This window comes from Styela clava, chromosome 15, assembly GCF_964204865.1.
Source record: "Styela clava chromosome 15, kaStyClav1.hap1.2, whole genome shotgun sequence".
Classification (NCBI taxonomy): Eukaryota; Metazoa; Chordata; class Ascidiacea; order Stolidobranchia; family Styelidae; genus Styela; species Styela clava.
The window spans coordinates 9,928,311-9,947,298 of NC_135264.1; the positions used below are offsets into that span (position 1 = coordinate 9,928,311).

The 18,988-nt window shown below is 33.6% G+C and overlaps 1 protein-coding gene across 5 annotated transcripts; it reads right to left on the minus strand.

Moving 5' to 3' along the window:
* Positions 1–943: 943 nt before the first annotated feature.
* On the minus strand, positions 944–18,697 carry LOC120333626 (uncharacterized). 5 transcript variants are annotated; one of them, XM_039400962.2, is made up of 15 exons: positions 18,560–18,697; positions 12,484–12,617; positions 11,531–11,656; positions 11,115–11,199; positions 9,590–9,717; positions 9,096–9,220; positions 8,629–8,726; positions 7,526–8,254; positions 6,657–6,903; positions 5,361–5,488; positions 4,618–4,775; positions 4,301–4,433; positions 4,004–4,107; positions 3,565–3,732; positions 944–2,944 (listed from the first exon to the last, which is right to left on the minus strand). In XM_039400962.2, the coding sequence occupies exons 2-15, from the start codon at positions 12,577–12,579 to the stop codon at positions 2,699–2,701; spliced, it is 2,571 nt and encodes an 856-aa protein (XP_039256896.2). In that variant the 5' UTR covers positions 12,580–12,617; positions 18,560–18,697; the 3' UTR covers positions 944–2,698. The 5 variants fall into 5 exon arrangements, with proteins under 5 accessions (XP_039256896.2, XP_039256894.2, XP_039256893.2 ...); XM_039400960.2 differs by lacking the exon at positions 18,560–18,697 and adding an exon at positions 13,636–13,703; XM_039400959.2 differs by lacking the exon at positions 18,560–18,697 and adding an exon at positions 13,409–13,625.
* Positions 18,698–18,988: the final 291 nt, after the last annotated feature.

Below are 18,988 nucleotides of genomic sequence, written 5' to 3' on the forward strand. Positions count from 1 at the left end.
TCTATACCTTTCTTTTTTTTTTTACATCTATCAAAAACATTGGCATAATATATTTAATATATTAACATATTTGTTATCATTCCTATGCCTTTCTAAATTAAGTCTGTGTTTTAACCCCCTTTTAATTTTTTCTTTCACCCTTGTTACATTACCTTTCAATCTAAAATCTTAGTAAATCTACTATGATAGTACGAATTACTAAGATCAAAAAAGGCCAACGACAACCAACAACAGAAATGGCGCGCAGAGGAATTATTTTCTGCTTTTTAACGACACCCAGCGTTAGGGACGTAGAAATACCGTTAGCAGTGGAAGAACGGAACGAACTTCAAAATGTTTGTTTTTTTCATGGTGTTTTGTTTTATTCCCTATCTGCCGTAAAAGTACGATCTGAAAGTTTTGCGTATTTTCTTTTTGTTTATTTTTTGGGTGAGCGAACACGTACTACCGGTACTTCTTTTATCGAAACCTTTCCATCTAAAATCTGTACGCTTCAAACCTTACTCGAGGTTTTGTTCGCTCTACCGATTCTATAATCAGTTACTTTTATTTTTGTTTTTATCTATTATTATCGTCTATTGCTGATTATGGAGTCGAAATAAACTTATACTTATACAAGTCTCGTTTGCGTAGCTTTGCGTTTCCTTTTCGCATAATTAGGTTTTTCTCAGTCCTTTTTAATTTGTGTGTATCACGGAGTTTTCAAAATATACTACGAGTTCCATCTATCTTATTTATACAAAATCAATTTTTACTTCGCATTTTTGTTTATCCTTTACTCGTCGGCGACGATATTTCATTCCTTCCCACCAGAACAATGAAAAACACATAATAATACTATTTGTCAGATAGTCAGAATTGACAAAATTTTCTTGCCCTCACGAGTAACAAGTACCGTGTCTGACATGGCTAGACTAACATTACCCGAAACACAAGATTCTTTATTTCATATATTTATTTTATGCTGTATACACTCGAGATATACATTCCAAAAAGAGAAACGAAAGTAAAAATAGAAAAACAAAAATCACAATTAGGCAGGATTTATGCAGGTAGGGAATTTTAATGGAATCAGTTTTGGCATTTTACCAACATATTTTGAGTAACAATGAGAAAATTAAATTCAAGTCATGTATAATATACACCAATTCAATATCACATATTTCATCACACTTTGAATAGAAATTTCGAGGTTTTATTTTCGTCTTATAGTTTGGTATGAGGTACAAAATAATTTACAATTAGCAAATTTTTGAAACTCATTATACAGATAATGAATGCACAATGGATACGAAGCTAAGGGTACAATATATGCATTTTATACAAACTGTGGATATCAATATTTACCAAAGTCTTTAACATTACTTTAATGCAAGGTAAAATCAAATTATAATAAATCAGTCGAAATCATCATACATATCTTTAAATTAACTACAACTCGAAAATATATATACAGTAAATATGAAATGAAAGGAACAATTTCGATATATATTTAAACATTATAGATTAATAACAAATGGAACTCTTTGTTTCTGAATATTTTGAAATTAAAAACTTTACATTAAAAAGAAAAATATTAATGTTGACAATAATGGAATGCTGAATATTAAAAGGAATGAATATGCAAATAGGCATTTGACAAATATCTATCATACTGAGAAAACAGATTATTATTGGTGTACCTACAGTAATATTTCACATTAGCAAAATGTTAGTATACATGTGAGAGAAAATAGAGCATCTGTGTCAATATGCACCGACATTACACCTTCTTTGTACCGTAGTAAACTTTAAAATTTATGCTGTCTGTAATATACAGTTACAATCGCATTTATAGCATCATATATGATTAATGCAAAGTTAAAAAGTAGACAGTCGAATCTAGGTTAGAAATATTCGATCAATCACGATCAAATCACTCCTTGGTCCATGGACAAATTTTCTTTGGATAGTCATATGTTCATTTTAATTATAGGCAAATGATGAAGACAATTGTTTTTCATTAGCATAAGCACATTTTCGTATAGCATACATGAAACAATTCCGAACCGTCATAGTTAATCTTAATATTCAAAAATGACAATCATTACAAGGTTTTCATTCCAACATGAAGTGTGTACCAGTCCTGGATTGAAATAGTACTTTTATGTTTCAACCTTGGAAGTAATGTCAATTAGGAAGTACAAAAGCCTCAATGTTATGATCAAGCTTTATACAATTAGTTTATTCCTCATTACCTTTTGATACAACTTGATGGTTCGTTCATTCATTGGTATGTTTGGCATATGGCATGTTTCAATCAATCCTCCATTGTCACCCTATAGTGACTAATATAATGAACTGTATTTCACTATCAAACATTACAATTATATATAATGATGTATAAAATGATAAAAATAGAATGCTCCAATTTTGACCACTGGTTGGGCATGTCTATCTGTACATATGGTGTCAATAAATAAACTGTCTATATTTTTTATACTCACTGAATGGGACATAACTTTATATAAGATGAAGCATATCACTCATGCAATAAGCAATTGCTTGTACCAGGAAGTTATAACTGCACAATTTACCAACTTAAATATAAACATAAAATAGTTAAGTGAACTTGATTATTACTGCATAATTAGTATTGCACTTATAGTTTAAATATGTCTTTTTATAAATTTTACATAACAATTAAAAGATGGGTGAATTATGCCACCCTAATCTCATTTGCATTGTCCATACAGAGATTCACAGCGGTGGAAGGTTTAGCAGATAAGTCGAGGGACAATACTTGACTTGTTTCCACCGTAGTTGCACTGTTGTTCACGAAATCCGATGACACAGTGAAGCAAGGGTCCTTGTGCTGACTACGTACATGTCTGCTAAGACTTGCCTTCTCTCGGAAACTAGCTTTGCACTGAGGACACTGGTACAAGAAAGAACCAGTGTGAACCTGGAAGCACAGAAGTATTATTAATATATTGATTGTTTTTGTGATATTTCAGTAAATACTTCTGAAAGAAATCTCATTGTCTCATTACTAGGCTAATGAGCAAAGTGACCATTTGGCAGTGTATCATTATCTTCCTACATATGAGGGTACATGTCAATCATATGTTATGAAAGCAGACTTTCCAACCAATATTCTGTTTGAAACCATGTTATAAATGAATCATTTGCCAAAAGAAATTTCGAAAATATTAAATTCAAGTGGACAGAATTCTAACAAGATAACATATCGTTTAGGTCAAATGGCTCATCGGTTTGGAGCATCACGCTGAGCGCCTTCGCGGATTCGAAACCAATGGGGATAATTATGTGCAAGAGAATTGCTGGACTCCTTGCTGTCGTAGGATAGTGAACGTAACCGATGCACATTTACCGCTTCCTTCACCATCAAATTCATGCATCTGGAACGATCACGGGCTAACTAATTCCTGACCTGACATAGACAAGTAATTGGACAAGATGCCATATGCTTAAGCTGTCCCATTGGTTTCCCTCTCCCCTGGGATAAATTTGTTAATGCTGGAAGAACTTTGAATGCTGTACAAAAATTCCAAATTCACTTACATTTTTATGTTTCACAAGACTTGATCTCTTGGTAAATCTAGCATCACACTGATCACATTGAAATGGTTTCACACCTCGATGAGCAAGGATGTGATAATGCATAGATGCTTTATCTCTCACTCGAGCTTGGCACAGAGGGCATTCATATGGCTTTTCACCAGTGTGAACCTGACAGAAAGTCAAAAATAATATTAAATTGAGTGATGCCTGAAACACTAAAAAATAAATTGTAAATCTGAAGCAATTAGAGACTTATTTGAAGCAAAAAATGGAAGGACAATTTGTCATTATTACAATGAGCTTATATACATACACCATCATTTTAGGTAGTCAGTAAATCCTAATTTAAGTTTATTCGGTTGTGTTGTTAGAAATATGTCGAAGCAAAAACAATCTTTTAATTTTGAAGTGAGATGACATAAAAAGATTGTTGACATACTTTTTGATGTCTCTGCACGTGTCCCAATTGTGTAAAAGCTTTATTACAGACTTTGCATCTATATGGACGCTCACCAGTATGGGATCGAAGATGCACGTTGAGTCCTAAAAAAATAAATACAAATAACTTCATATCATTATATTTTACCATTCAGGAAATACAACATTACTCAATATAAGATATACATCTATCGAACAAGATCTTATTTGAATTGTTATGATGATTAATCACTATTTTATAACTTGCTATGCAAGAACGGAAGCAGGAAATTGAAGATACAAATTTATTATTCTTTACCTGCTTTATTGGGAAATGCTGACTCACATCTATGGCATCTGAAAGGACGTTTCATATGTTCTGTAGATCTATGTTTGCGTAACAGGAAGATTGAATCAAATTCCTTCTTGCAGTGATAACATTTGTGCACAGCCTAAAAAGGTACCAGATTTTAACATGTGAAAATTTTTACATGACATTATATTACATGACATGCATCTGTAACGAATAACCGTTAGTTACACCCATACCCAACATGGGGCTGTGGTTCCGCATACGATTAGACTAGCATATCAGCTTTCCTTCCCAGGAATGAATGAAAATCCCATCCTACATACCGGCGTTTGCACTGCAGATTTGTAATCGGATAACCCAATCATTTCTGCATTTGATTCCTTGTTCTCAGAATGTAACTGTGTATCAATTTTTCCTGGCGTTGAAGTACTTCGCATCAACGGAATTTGTCTTGTAGAAAATGGAGTATGTGATGATTGATCTGTCAAAAATTGAAAAATGTTATTTAAGGAAACACAAACTTTGTTTCTTCATTCGATTTGTACAATTACCAAAACTGCCAAGCTTTGATTACAGGTGAAATTCCAAATATTAATATTGCCAAGAAAGATTGTTTGAGTTCTCACTTCAAAGTTTTGCAAATGATTATTTAGAGATGAACAATTAAATAATATCCTTCAAATAATCTGATTTAAATTCGATTAGCTAACTAAACTAGCAAACTAAAATAGAAAACGATGACACAGAAATTTGAATACGTGGCTGTGAACCAAAAAAAACGATATTAACATCTAATAAAAAAATATCATACATCATTTTATAATCAAAAATGAAATCTAATTTTGAAGTATTTTATCTAACCATATAAACCTCTGTAATCGACTTAAAATATAAGTTTACAATATGTCTGGACCACGAACCACATCGGTTAACAAAAATATTGAAAACTTGAGATTTTGAGGATGATACAAAAAACAATTAAACCTGCGAAAAAGGATAAATTAGAATAAAATGAGAACTTTGATGATAATTTTTTCATAATACTTCAGTTTTTCATTCAAAGTACCTTCGTGATTCTTTGTTCCATCAATGTTTGGTGAAGTGAGAGAAGACGGATTCTGTGATCTGTAAAAGCTCATTGGATGACAAAGATTATAATGCATTGATAGGGCCCATTCAGATGTGAATTCCAACCTAGAAGTTGCAAAAAAAGACTTTTTTAACTAATATATATTATGAAGTATTTTAGGCAAAGTGATTCTCTCATTCAAGTTCATTTTCCACTAAATTAAGGCATTGATAATATCGCAATCCCTTGCATTGACTCATCTCCTTTGAACCTTCATTGACTTTATTCATTCAGACATATATACCGTGATTAAAATCAGTAAAATAAATGTTTATTTTTCAAAAACACTTTTATTTAATGATTTGGGTTAATTCACTGTCAGAGTGTGTACAGTACACAAATATCAGTATTCCCGAAGTATGTGAACCAAGATGGCGGGCGTTAGAATTTATAACTTTGTAATCAGATCTTCTAAATTGTGGTGATGGGCGAGATGTGATGTATAAAACCCCATATTGACCATTCCACATGGGAATTATTGCTTTCAAGTATATAATCTCAATGAAGGAGATATTGTAACGACCACCTGGGTTTATTCAGTCATTCAAGACATATTGAAAGTTGAGAAAATTTGTTTATGACGTCACAGTTTTAGAGAAAAAAAACGTCTGTCTCTGCATTTCTTGAAGACAGTATGTCCATCTTATTTCGATTCAAAAAACATACGTTTGAAAGGGCAGATAAAACGCATTTTAGAAAAGTAAACAAATCGTTTCTAACACATCCTTATATATTATAGTGATGCAGAATAACTAAATTTTGCTCTAAATATTTTTCACCAAATTATTATTTTCGCCCCACTGCAATAGAAACAAAGCCAGTTATCACTCTCTTGAATGAACTAACATGAAGAGACCGAAATAACGTTTCTAAAGATACATTAATAGCTTATTTGGCATAAATAACAGAAAACATTAGACGTCATGTCGTGGTGAAAATCCAGCTGTATTTTGACTTTCACGATCGATATCTTGTGTCTGGTTTATATTCAGATTGTCAGTCTTGTTTCTTTGGAAAGGGGAGGTAAAGTACTATTTACGGAAATAGAAAAGTAGTTGTTATCGCTATGATGTTTACTACAGCTGACTTTGATTAAAAATTATCGTAATTCATTCAGAGATACTTGATTGGTAATTCTAGCATGCTTGAACAGGGAGGAACAACTGTTTATACAAAAGGGTAAAAATCCCTGAAGGACCACCGGGTACAAAAAGTTAAGGAATCTTAAACTACCTGCAGAGTCTACACAGTAAAGCATTTGGTGTGACCATTGATTTTGAATGCTGAAGATGTCTTCTTGGATAAAGCGGTGGGCTACCAGCCAAGGTAGTTATTTTTTGTGCTTCTTCTCCAGTTCCTACTGATTTTGCTGTAGAAGTAGGAAGCCCATAATTTGCCCCAAAAAAATTGACTCGATTCAAGGCTTGAGATCTCAACATGTATAGGGAAGCCCAAAATGATGATGGATCTTGGTAAGAGCCTGAAAAATGGAAATAATTCGGAATACAGAAAACCGGTTGAAGAATCTCTCAGTTATTAGTGTACAATATATCTAAATATGATAGGAATAATGAAAATCAATATTATAGCCTGAAAAGTATTAAATAGTTTTGAAGACAGACATGAGGTAATACCAGCATTCATCTTAACAAAATAGTTTTTCTTTCAAACTAGATAAGAACAGTTGATTTTTAATTTATGCAAGCAGCTATATTTTATGTTTATTTCGTACAAAATTCAACTTAAGATGACATAGGATGAGGATTACCTAAAGCTGCTAAGATGGCTCAATCATATGACATACCATGACCTCTCGTCCGGTTACCAGTCCATGTCGAGTATGGAATTAGTTAGCTAGTTATATGTTTCAGACGCTTGGGCTTGATGGTGGAGGAAGACTAACCGACCAGCGGTTACGTGAATCACCCTACGGCTGCGAGGAGTCCAGCAATCCTCTCCCACATAATTATCCCAATCGGGATTTGAACTTGCAAACCCACATAGGGTAATCAGAGGCGAGTGGCGAGCGAATTCCTAACGCTTAGCACGATGCGCTGCACCACTGAGCCAAGATCACGATTTTTTTAAATACTATGTAATACCTTGTATTGGAAGAGTTGGTGAATTTAGGTAAGAAGATGACAAAGTGTGATCAGCATTTTTCGCTTTCTTTCTTGATGGCACCGTGAGTGAATTCAAATCAACATACTCTGAACTACTTCTGAGTGAGTTTTCGTAACTTCTTCTGTTGGATGCAACGAATGGAAAAAGTGTAGAAGGCACTTGTTGCTGAGTACTTTGAGAATAGCAATACCTGGCATCAGATTTACTTGAGTTTGTAACATCTGAGTGAGAAGGATGTGAGTGCTTGGCATTGTCATTGAAATATTTCGCTTTCTCATCATAGTTAGCCGAAGATGCCATATTAGTAGTGACATTTTGAAATTGTGGATAGTATTCTGGCAAAAGTTGAACTTCGCTTTTGATTTTATATCGAGATGATTGAGTTGATTGTTCAGCATTGGTAGAATTAACACAATTTTTTTGATCATATGAAAAGACAGAAGATGGTGTTGCAATTTCAAATAAATCGACATTATTTGTATCTTGCGGTAAATCGTCCACGATTATTTCATCTTCCGAATCATTGCTCTTTGAAATATCTTCTGTGTAAGTGGGAGCAGATGCTGGACGAGATACCTCAATTTCTTTGGGAGTCGAACTGGGAGTTTCTGACAGACTAACTGGTCGGTGTTTGGGTACCACTGACTGTTTTTCATCAGCATAACTAGATGATGGACAGAATACAGTCATGTCTTCAGCTTCCCCATCTAGAGGAAACGATTTTATTTTTAATCTTCAACCCACCAATCAATAATTAAGTATTGATAGACTAGTTCAAATTGAATGTTGAAATTGAATAAGATGGCTTAATCATATAGCGAATCACAGCCACTCCTCTGCTCACCATCTATTAAGTTACTTGTTTAAGATGGATGGAATTAATGAGGGAGGAAATTGTAACCAGCCAGCGGTTCTGTGAACCACCGTAAGAAGTCAAGGAGTACTGCAATCCTATCTCCAGTATGATTCAAACATTTGAGCTAGAATAATGAATAATGTAATATAGAACATTCACCCAACGGCTTCAGGTACAGAGTCATTAAATATACGCTTTGTGTAGAAAGACAAGAAATCAAATTACCCTTGGTAAAGTTTGCTGAGCTGGAACATGATGAAACCCCACTTGAAGACTCTTCACTTTGTCCTCTCTTATAACTGTTGGTGGTTCCTTTGAAAAAGCTAGTGAACAAAAATATTGGGTCTTGAATGATTCGGTATTTACAACAAATGAAATAAAAATCGAAGATGGTATTTAATTGTTGTTTTAGTCAAAAACGATTGTACAAACATGTTTTCAAATATTAAACTTCATATGAAATACATTCTGGACAAAGGACCGAGACAAACGCATTAATAGTGACCATGTCGCTGGGGACATGCCATCATATTGTAATCTATTACTCTATAACTAGTCATTGAAAAGGTGACGATGTTATTGATGATGGAAAAAAGCCAAAGCAATACTGAAATGTAAAACGTTCATTCCATTGCAATTGATGTGTTACTCCAGTGATTAACTTGTAACTCCTGTGTGACTTTTCCATATACCTTATATCGTGATTATTATTCTCATCTCGCAAAACGTTGCTGACTGATTCATCACTTTCCGTTCCACGAGCTACCGATTTTGAGGTGATGTGAGACCGCAGAAATTGACGGCATAAGGCTGTGACCTATATACATATGAAACAACAAGCACTATTTAACTAATGGGTACTGAATGCCATTGCAGTAAAAATAGTGGTGAGGGGTTTCACACTTTATTATATCACAAACAAGGGTGCTCCAGAAGTATTGCACCAAGATGTCACACAACCTGAATCCTATTCGTCACACAACCTGAATCCTATTCGGTACACACATAATATGTTCAGGTTGTGCGCCATCTTGGTGCACATACTTCTGGAGGTCCAAAAAAAGATAGTACCGGTAGTTCCATACATATCAGTGTTTGCATGTACATGGCCTTTTTCAGAGCAAAAGGCGTTAACAACTGACGTAAATAAAAACATGGGACAAATAATGAAAATGCATGATCAAACCTGCTCCAGTTCAAGCCCAAGAATTTCTGCCGCAAGAAGGACGTCCGCTGCGTTATCTTTCATCAACGACAGCTTTGATGTGTACATCAGGTTCAACAGGGTTATGAAGGTCTCAGAAGAGATCATTCCTAGAATAGAGAGTAAAAATAGTCTTCAGAAATGAAATCTTTCGCGCGAATAAAGTTTTTCAGAAAAATCGTGACAATGCGTCCACGGATTTGGTCTGATTGTGAAGATAAGCCAGATTAGTGTAAACACCTTAGTCTCGCGTGTCAACACCGACGTTGCGCAGATAATACAAATAAAGCTGAAATTTCCAGATTCTTCTCTTACGTCTAGTTGACCAAAAAAATTTTTGAGATAATGAACCGAAATGTATATAACCTCATCTGTAGGTTCTTTGTTTCAAAATTATTATTCATTTTCGTGAAATATCAGAGTTCAAGTGAAAAGAATTTGACATTGAATTTATGTTTGGTCCAGATAAGATATGGAGCATACATTAGTGCATTTTTCTAGAGTTTATTTAGACTTTTGGTGACATTGAGGTGCAAAAACAACGCACTGCCTTATGTTTGGACTTAAACATGTGAAGCATAAACACAGTCGATACGTCGCGTACTGTTCCTGTCACGCATAAGATAATAATCTCAGATGAAAAGTTCATTCATTAACTCAACAACGCATTATTGGATCATATGAAGTCGCGTCTTCTTCACGCATTTTCATAAAGAATATTATATACCATGACAAAATTATCAGCAAAGAATATCATGTGTTTAATGTTTAAAATACCAAACCGCAACTGGTATTTAGATTACACATTTAATCGCATGAGGAGAGAGCAATACAAGAAACAAACCGAAAAAGAGCTTGGCAACCATTTAATTTTTTTACAAAATGGTGTATTCATTTTTACAAAGTACTGGTATTCATTTTTTCCAAATGTCACATACGCAAAATTCTTTATTCCTCAACTTTAATAATAATATTGAATAAAAATGGCAATTTCAAAGAAAACATATATGTGCGGTATATATGGAAGTTAAAAAAAAACAATATATTTCTCATAAATATAATAAGTATCCCATTTTTCATAAATATAAACCGGAATCTGTCTCACTCAATCTTTATTAATAGAGTTTTATAAATTGTTATCTCAATTAAAACACTTTTGAATTTTCATTTTAAACACTAAATCATAATATTGTTTTAATTCAAAAAAAATCAATATATTGATAAAATGTAATTCCAAATAAAATTTTACCTTCATTGGCAGTAGACAGTTATATTTGCCAAATACAGTAAAATTACAGATATTTTACTGCTTCTGTATAAATTTCAGTTCATAATCCTTTACATGCAAATTTTGTATATAATTAACGCTTCGTAATTTTTGTTACTGATTATTCTATAAAACCTGCTTATATAATCAACCTTATAACTTACATAACTAGTTCCAGGAAGAACTAACTTGATAAACAAATACCGAAGATACGCGACATGATAAATTAGCAAAGTTTACCTAAATGGATCACCGCTTCAGATTTTTCTTCATGCAGTAGGGATAATTCTCTTTCCAAGAAACGACTGCTCGCAGCAAGCACCGCCTGAATTCATAATTTATAAGAAACTAAATAACTAACCGCATTGATAAAACTGAAATTTAGTGTTTATCAGAAAGATTAAATAGGGTCAGCAGCATATTTGAAAATAAACACAGCTCTCATGTTGAAAAATAGGATCTAAATGTCAATCTATTTTCAGACTCTAGCCCATGATGCATATACATTTTTGAATAAAATTAAAAGTTTTTACATCATATCAGAATTAGAAAATGTTGCGTTAAATTCTCTTCGGTAACATATCGTGTTTTATATGTACAAATTTTCATAAAAATAGTAATGGTTAGTGGTGAAAGAAAAATTAACAGTATTTTACCCGGTGAGCTCTAAATGATTTTCTATCTTTCGTAATGATTGTGACATCACACATGCAAGCGGAATTTCTCTGTTCATTTAACTTTGCCATCAGTAATGGTGGGAACTCGTAAAAAACATGAACAAGCTAAAAAATAATTAGAGTCTTAGATTCAATTTGATACGTCAAAGTATGAAAATTGATTTATTATTACCTCGATTTTTATTAAAAATATTCTTATGATAAATTTGAAAAATTAATAAGAACATGGTGTAATGATAACAGAAAAATATATGGAATAAAATTATTAAAGATAATAATAACACGTTTTGAAAATATTAGAATACATTTCATGCTAACACTAACGGAGCCCTGACATGCGACTTAAAACATTTCCTAAGTAGATGAGGACATAAATAATATAGGAAGTAATTTGTCAAATTGATTGTCAAATTAATAAACTTAGTAGTTTACAACTCAACAACAAAATAAGTGACACAATCCTGAATGCCAATGTAATCCTTGCTCATACTATTCATCTATAGTGATACAAACAAAATCTTAGGCATTAGAATAGTGTAATACAGACTCAACTAATTTCTCTGAATCAGAAAGGAAATATAGTGATTAGAGACAATCCGCTTTCAGACAACTCGCTTCCATAACAATACTAAAATAAATCACGCAAAACTAACTTAGATTTAAATGTATCTATTCCATTTCCTTATTATTCAGCCAAGTTGCAGGGATGAAAAACAATAAACTGCCACACAAATTCTATGCTAACGAACATGTCTATACTAAAATGTCACCAAAACATTATGAACATTTTTGGGCTTGTATATTAATACTAGTATCAGATGTTTAGATAATATAAAAGTAAACACAGAAATAAGCAGAATGAAAATTTCTAATTATAATTCTGAATCAGCCACATCATTGTTTAAATAAAATCATTAAATAGTAAAAAATACCTTTTCCATGTTCTTTGCACTATCATTTTGAAACATTGTTTCGGGATGTTCTTTCAAAGTTCTACCATGTTCTGATGATGAATAATTCACTGCCATTGCAGTTGAAATTATCTTCTTTTTTCCAAACTTTGGTTCTGCAAGATAAAATATAAAGAAATTAAAAATAATCACAATTTATCCGTATCATTATTAAATAGATTTCTTAACTACCTTAGCTTGCTCAAAAATCATCACAGTGAATGACAAATGCATTAAACGTTTGCAAATGATATATGGAATTTTGGCGTGAGGCAGGAAATCGAACTCTGAATGACTTCTTTATGCGCTTACATTACATAAGAAAGGAATAAAAAAATGTTAATTCCTTTAGAATCTCAATATTATCGTGTTACCGCTTCTATTCATGGCACCGGAAAGGAATCATGATCCGAAATGATATCAGTTATTCATCTGCATTATCGCAGTATCATATATATATTCAATTTTTATACTCTTATCAGATTTCATTAATGCACACGACTTCACACCAATTAATACAAAACAATTGGTGCGAAAACGTTCTGATTCATACCTATGCAACACCTTAAATTTACCGGCATTATAAACGGTGGTAAAATTCAATAGACAGATAGGAAAACGTCCTACGACTATTATGTAACTATTATGTAATGCATTGATGAATACATCTCCAACATAACATTTCCTTTCGCACGTTTCAGCCTTTTTGGAATAAAAGACGCCTTCAACAGCCATCTACCATCATTGAATGGAACAAAGGCCATCTGTTTTTCAGATACATGAATTTCCAAACACTTGCATTCACTGCAAATACACTACATTCTGGTCAATATTTGAATTGTACAATGCGGTAAAAAAAGGGTTATATTTCGACACTTGATACTCGGGAGAAGTGCACAAAACATACCGTACGTGGTAGTATACACGTCCATCAAAAAATAGGGTCGGAGCACGCACAAATATTAAAATGTTGTCTTCATGAATGAATATTGTAATGTCGCAAGTGCTTCAGGTAAGCTTCTCAAGGTATTATGATAAAATAAAACACTATTTTGTTACTGACATAGATAAAAGTGATAAGAAAAAGCACAAGTGAGTCCTGGGAAACCAGGCCCGAAATACGTGCACACCTACCTCGTTTCGCTCGCGTCCGCGACATCTGCGAATTTCCCCATTAAGTTCTGGGGAATTCCCAGCTTCGCAAGGTGAAGCACGGGACAAATAATAGCAACATTCACGACAAAGGATATAATTGGATACGAATTTCAGTAACAGTCATGTTTTTTATTTTATTTTAGAACGTATGCAGGTCTAAATTTCGGTATATTCCAGTGGCGAGGGTTAATTGGCCTTATAATGGTTACTCGAGACTTTCTTCGAAAGCGAGTTTATTCGTCTTTACTAAGCGCGCGTGACCTCGATTTGAGCAAGTTTTTATAGAAAAAAAAGATTGACTAGCGTTTTGCATTAAAATATTGGACTCATAAAACCATTTACCAAATGCATTTAAAAAGCTTTGTAATATACAAATGCAAAAACAAAATGGCGAAGTGGTGAGTAATGCCCGCGGATGACCTGAGGCAGCTTGTTGAAGAGCGCTGGTGAATTTTAAACAAATTTCAACTTTGTTTATTTTTGCAACATCATACCACTAAACAAAATTGACATTGGAATTGTACTCGTTATTCGCTTTCAATATCGCCAGTCAGTTCTTGGCTGAATTCAAATGTTCTCAAAATATCTGTGGAATGTTGAAGGAGCGAGAACTGCCTTACTTGAATGTCACATAGATTGGAGAGTAAGATAAAAATAATATAAGAGCACGTTTATTTTTTCAAATTTGCGTATCTTCGCGCAAACTCGATTGCGACCAGTCTGATAGCTGATGGTAGAGCAAAGAAAAAACCTTCACTTGCGAAAAAAGCGCGAGGACTCGCGGAACAATTTGATTGGCCTGACGACAAAACGCCCATCGCAAGTTCAGGAAAATTTGAACATTGCCCATTAGTACTTTCATGTCCCATGTTTTAAACATCATTCGAAGTTTCAAAATCTTCCCTGAATTCCGTTTTGTTTTTTCATACGTATTTTAATTTTTGTACCATGCTAAGTTCAAAAATGAGTTGTCCATATTACGAGCAAAATAGACGCAGATAATCATAGTGGTTTGCAAAGTGCCTGTGCGTTTTATGACATTAAATGTTTTTTCAACTGGACAAGAAGAGGACCTATGAATCGCTGTGCTAAATTATTGTTGTTCTTGAGAAAAATTCGCTTTTCCTTTTTTTTTTTAAATTTCCTCCGAGTCCTGATAAATTTCCCTGAAAAATGTTGTCGTTTAATTTCCATTAAATGGGAACACCCTGTATCAATTTGCGATGGATTCAATTGGCGACTGTTTCCCATTTGGCTTTCAAACCATCTCGATATCGGAATGAAGTGATACATTGTTCCCAGTTATCGATAAAAACAATAAATTCGAGTTATTGAGATATAGTAGTTTTTCGAGCACCAATAATTTCGAAATTCATTTAAACGCAATCATTTGACATCTAATTCATTTGGAAAAAATATAGAAGTCCATTGCGAAGAGCGCTTTTCCAAAGTTTAATTTCGATGATTTCAACGTGACAATTTTCTGCGTTATACGTAGCTCAATCATAAAAATAATCTATAATCAAACTCTTTTATAAGGCCCATCTGTCGACGTGGCCGCTGTATAAGTAGTGTCCGTGTCTTGATTCTTCAGTCATGGGAAGCGAGTGGATGGCAAAATTTACTAGCCAAACAATAGCCGGTTTTATGACACTGGCTTATTTCCACAACTTTTCATTAGCCTATTCTCCAAACTACGCAAACGGAGTTGATGTAAAATATTTGTTGTACTAATTCATCTGTATCACATCGCTACTGTTGCCAGGCGAAATTGGTGATGTCGTGACAGCTTTCCTCTTGGTCACGTCATCGGTAGAATATTAAATGCATTCGTCATTTTATCATCGGATTTCACTCCCGCTCGAGTAAAACTGTTTGCCAATACTGCAAGCATGGTCTCATTCATTTTGTGTTTGTAACCGAGTCTATCCCAACATAATGAAATCGCAAGCTTCACGATTTTTTTACTATCATTATTACCGTGATTAGCGTTGTATTCGTTTGTTTTTACTCCCATCTTTTTTTTGTTGCTTTCTTTTTTTTTCAAAATGTTTTCCGTCATTGTCTAAAAATCTAACAGCTTGATCCGTAGGCCCGCTTCTCCATCCAATAACCAGACAGGGATCGGCAACTGGTTAAACGGTGACGTAAAGTTTGCCACTCTCAAGCTGCTAGTCAACATGTTCATAATAACGGCCCGTACTGAGTATATTGGTAAGTGGGAATTAGTCGATAGATCATTTTTGCGGTGACGAATACTAATTTAAAGATGGTAATCGCACCTATTCTACGAATAATATCCTGTTATGCAATTATTCTCGGGAAGATCATTAAATCCTTGGTTTTCTCAAAAAAACACCAAGCCATATCCTGTTCACTGTTGAAAAATAAGTGAATTCAAGTGTTTATTATTGCGACTTGAAGTACAACAAGCCAAGATCGGTACTCCTACTTTTATACTCTTGCATAATATATTACGTGGGTAATATATATATCGACGGTCAGAAAAATTTGCTTTATTGCTTAATGTTTACCATTCATGTTGTTGATGAATTAAATGACTGATGCGTTCTGTATATTTTGAAGATATTCTTAATAGTTTTCTTCGAATAGCCGTCGGCGACAATTGAAAGATAACTAGACGGCCACAAATAATCTCCATTGCAATTATGGATAGGGTAATTTCTTGAACGTAATAAACATCCTAAAAAAAGTAATTTGTCCCAATGAACTCAGACAGAATATGGTTCCCGAAAGTTATGTAGACATCTAATTTACTTGAAGCGTATATTATAAAACATATTATGAAATCAAACTTCTATTGGTAGTTTCGCCACTTTGAAACTTTTACGTAAGTTATCTGCGGTGTTACGCAACCAAAGCTTTATCAGAAACGAAAAAATTTGAATACTGTTCGAAAATATCATATTAAGACTTGTTAACAACACAGGCGAGCTTCAAAACATACGCCACAAATTTTCCCTAATTATTTTGGATATAAGACAAAATTTTGAAACGCCTCGCGATTGATGGGTCCAATTTGTCACATAACAGATATTATCGTAATGATTATTTCTATTTAGTGAAACAAAAAAAGAAATGTCATGCTTAAAAAAATACTCTGTGGTTTACTAATGACTTTTCAATTATAAATAATGCAAAAATATTGTTTTAGGTACCGTTCAATTTAATTAAATATATATTTGATTTAGGAAAGCAAAAGTTGACGGTAAAATTCTTATTTGTTTAAGCCATAAAACAAATATTAGGTTTGATTCAATATTAAAATAAGAAATTCAGGAAATTATCCGCCATTTTGATGCAACGATTCCAATATCCTTCAGAATCTTCCACAAATTTATTAGTTGAAGACAACCTATTTTACGACATTTTTAATGGAAAAGTATATACAATTCCACTAAACATCTTGCGACCATTTTGGTAAAAAATTGATATACCTTAGATCAAGAAATATCACTGTATAAATTAAAAAAAAAAATTCACTTGGTCAACTTTTCACTAGAATATTCATATATTAAAAACTATTCATCTTTTCGGAGCTTTTTACGCCAAGTGTTTCTGGAACGTTTTAGCTATTTTGACTATAGGAAAAAATATTAAATTTCGGAAGCGAGTTTATTTTTTATTCCGAACAGTCAATATACAAGAAAAATACGAATCTCGTAGTGTAGCGGCTAATGCGAGTTTGGATACTTTGTTTATATTTTTAACAGTTATTAGAATATGCCACGCTTTCGTCCAACACAAACGCGGCACGCCCATTGGTAACGTAATAAGAGAAATATAAACGAGTCACGTCTTTTTTTCGATGACGTACGCCCACAATCAAGACCCTATTCCCTTATTTTCAACAACATGGTAGGCGAGTTTAATGAAGTATTTTAGATATTGATTGCGGAAAGAACTTTACGAAGCCAAAGTAAAGAATCTAAAGTTTAGAAATTGAGTTTAGCATGGAATTTTAAACCACTTAGTGGGCTAACCATGGTAACGATTGTGAATCGCCTATTTAGCACGAGAGAGCACTGACAGAAAAATATTTTCAATCATAACTTTTTGCAACAACATCAAAATCTGAAAAAGTTACTTCCGGTGCTTTCGAGACATCAAACCACTATGCATGTTTCGACCCCTTTTTCTATCCACTGGTACATGGGGAGGTAGTGTTTCAGAAATAGGTTTGAAACATCTTACACCATTTGCATATCCCGGGTGAGTTGATGGCAGTCGCGGGAACTCGTACCTGAGACGTTACCAAATAGCCGAATCCGACGCGATAATCTCTAGACCAGGTGTATAGTTCGGTTGGAACCGAGATTGTTAGAACGCAAGTTTTGATATATGATTTTCAGATAAAAATATAATTGCAAACTTGGCAAAATCACGAATACGGTAAAAATAGACATTCGTAGGTCAATAATCTTAGCTGGACAATTTTTCTAGGTGTCAGCTTTTTATCGACAATATGGGTATACGGATAAAAATAGTATCAGATTTACAATGTCTACTCAAACTCCAGAATCATTTACGCCTCTTGAAAATAACGGCTCCATGAGGCGTTATACCATATTTCGGAATGGGTAGCGTGATGAGCGCTTTGAAATATATTGCACTGTTGCAATAGTGCTCCATGGAATCCAGGAATGGTTGAACTTGACCAAAAAGTTGTACGCAGTTTGTATTGGTTTTTGTTACTTTAGCGACTGAGGGCGCAAAGTGGGACATTAATTCCGAAACTTCGAAAATACTTCAAAAACCAACATGTATGTTAAATGATTGTATCTCCAGAACTATATAGATAAAACTCCAATATAAAATATAATAAAATTATAAAGCTCAATAAAATATGACGTTGAAATGCAATAAAATAGATCATACTTACGCAATTTCGCGTGAAGCGTCCGATAATATCACCGTCCTTCTCGGAAATAACGTGCTTCATCGAATGTCAGGATATTTGTTTAAAGGCGTCGATGCGTAGCCCCGAAGGCATTGAAATGCGGAAGATAGCCGGTCTGGCTATACGTATGGCATATTTGACAGGTCACGTACACAAAAATGAAAATAAAAAGAAAATTGGTGAGAGCTAATGATATATTGAAAACAAATTGTGCATTGTTGTGCAATCACTTATACAATAACATTTATGCATAATAAAGCTTTGCCCTCCTATCCTCTGTCAACTCCTCTATTAAAATGATAAATATTAGACATAATCCTTTTAATTTTTTCATTGTTAAAAAAAAAAATTTCCACGGAAATACATTTTTCAGTGTAAAAGTGTATCATCTCCAGGGCTAGATTCAATTTT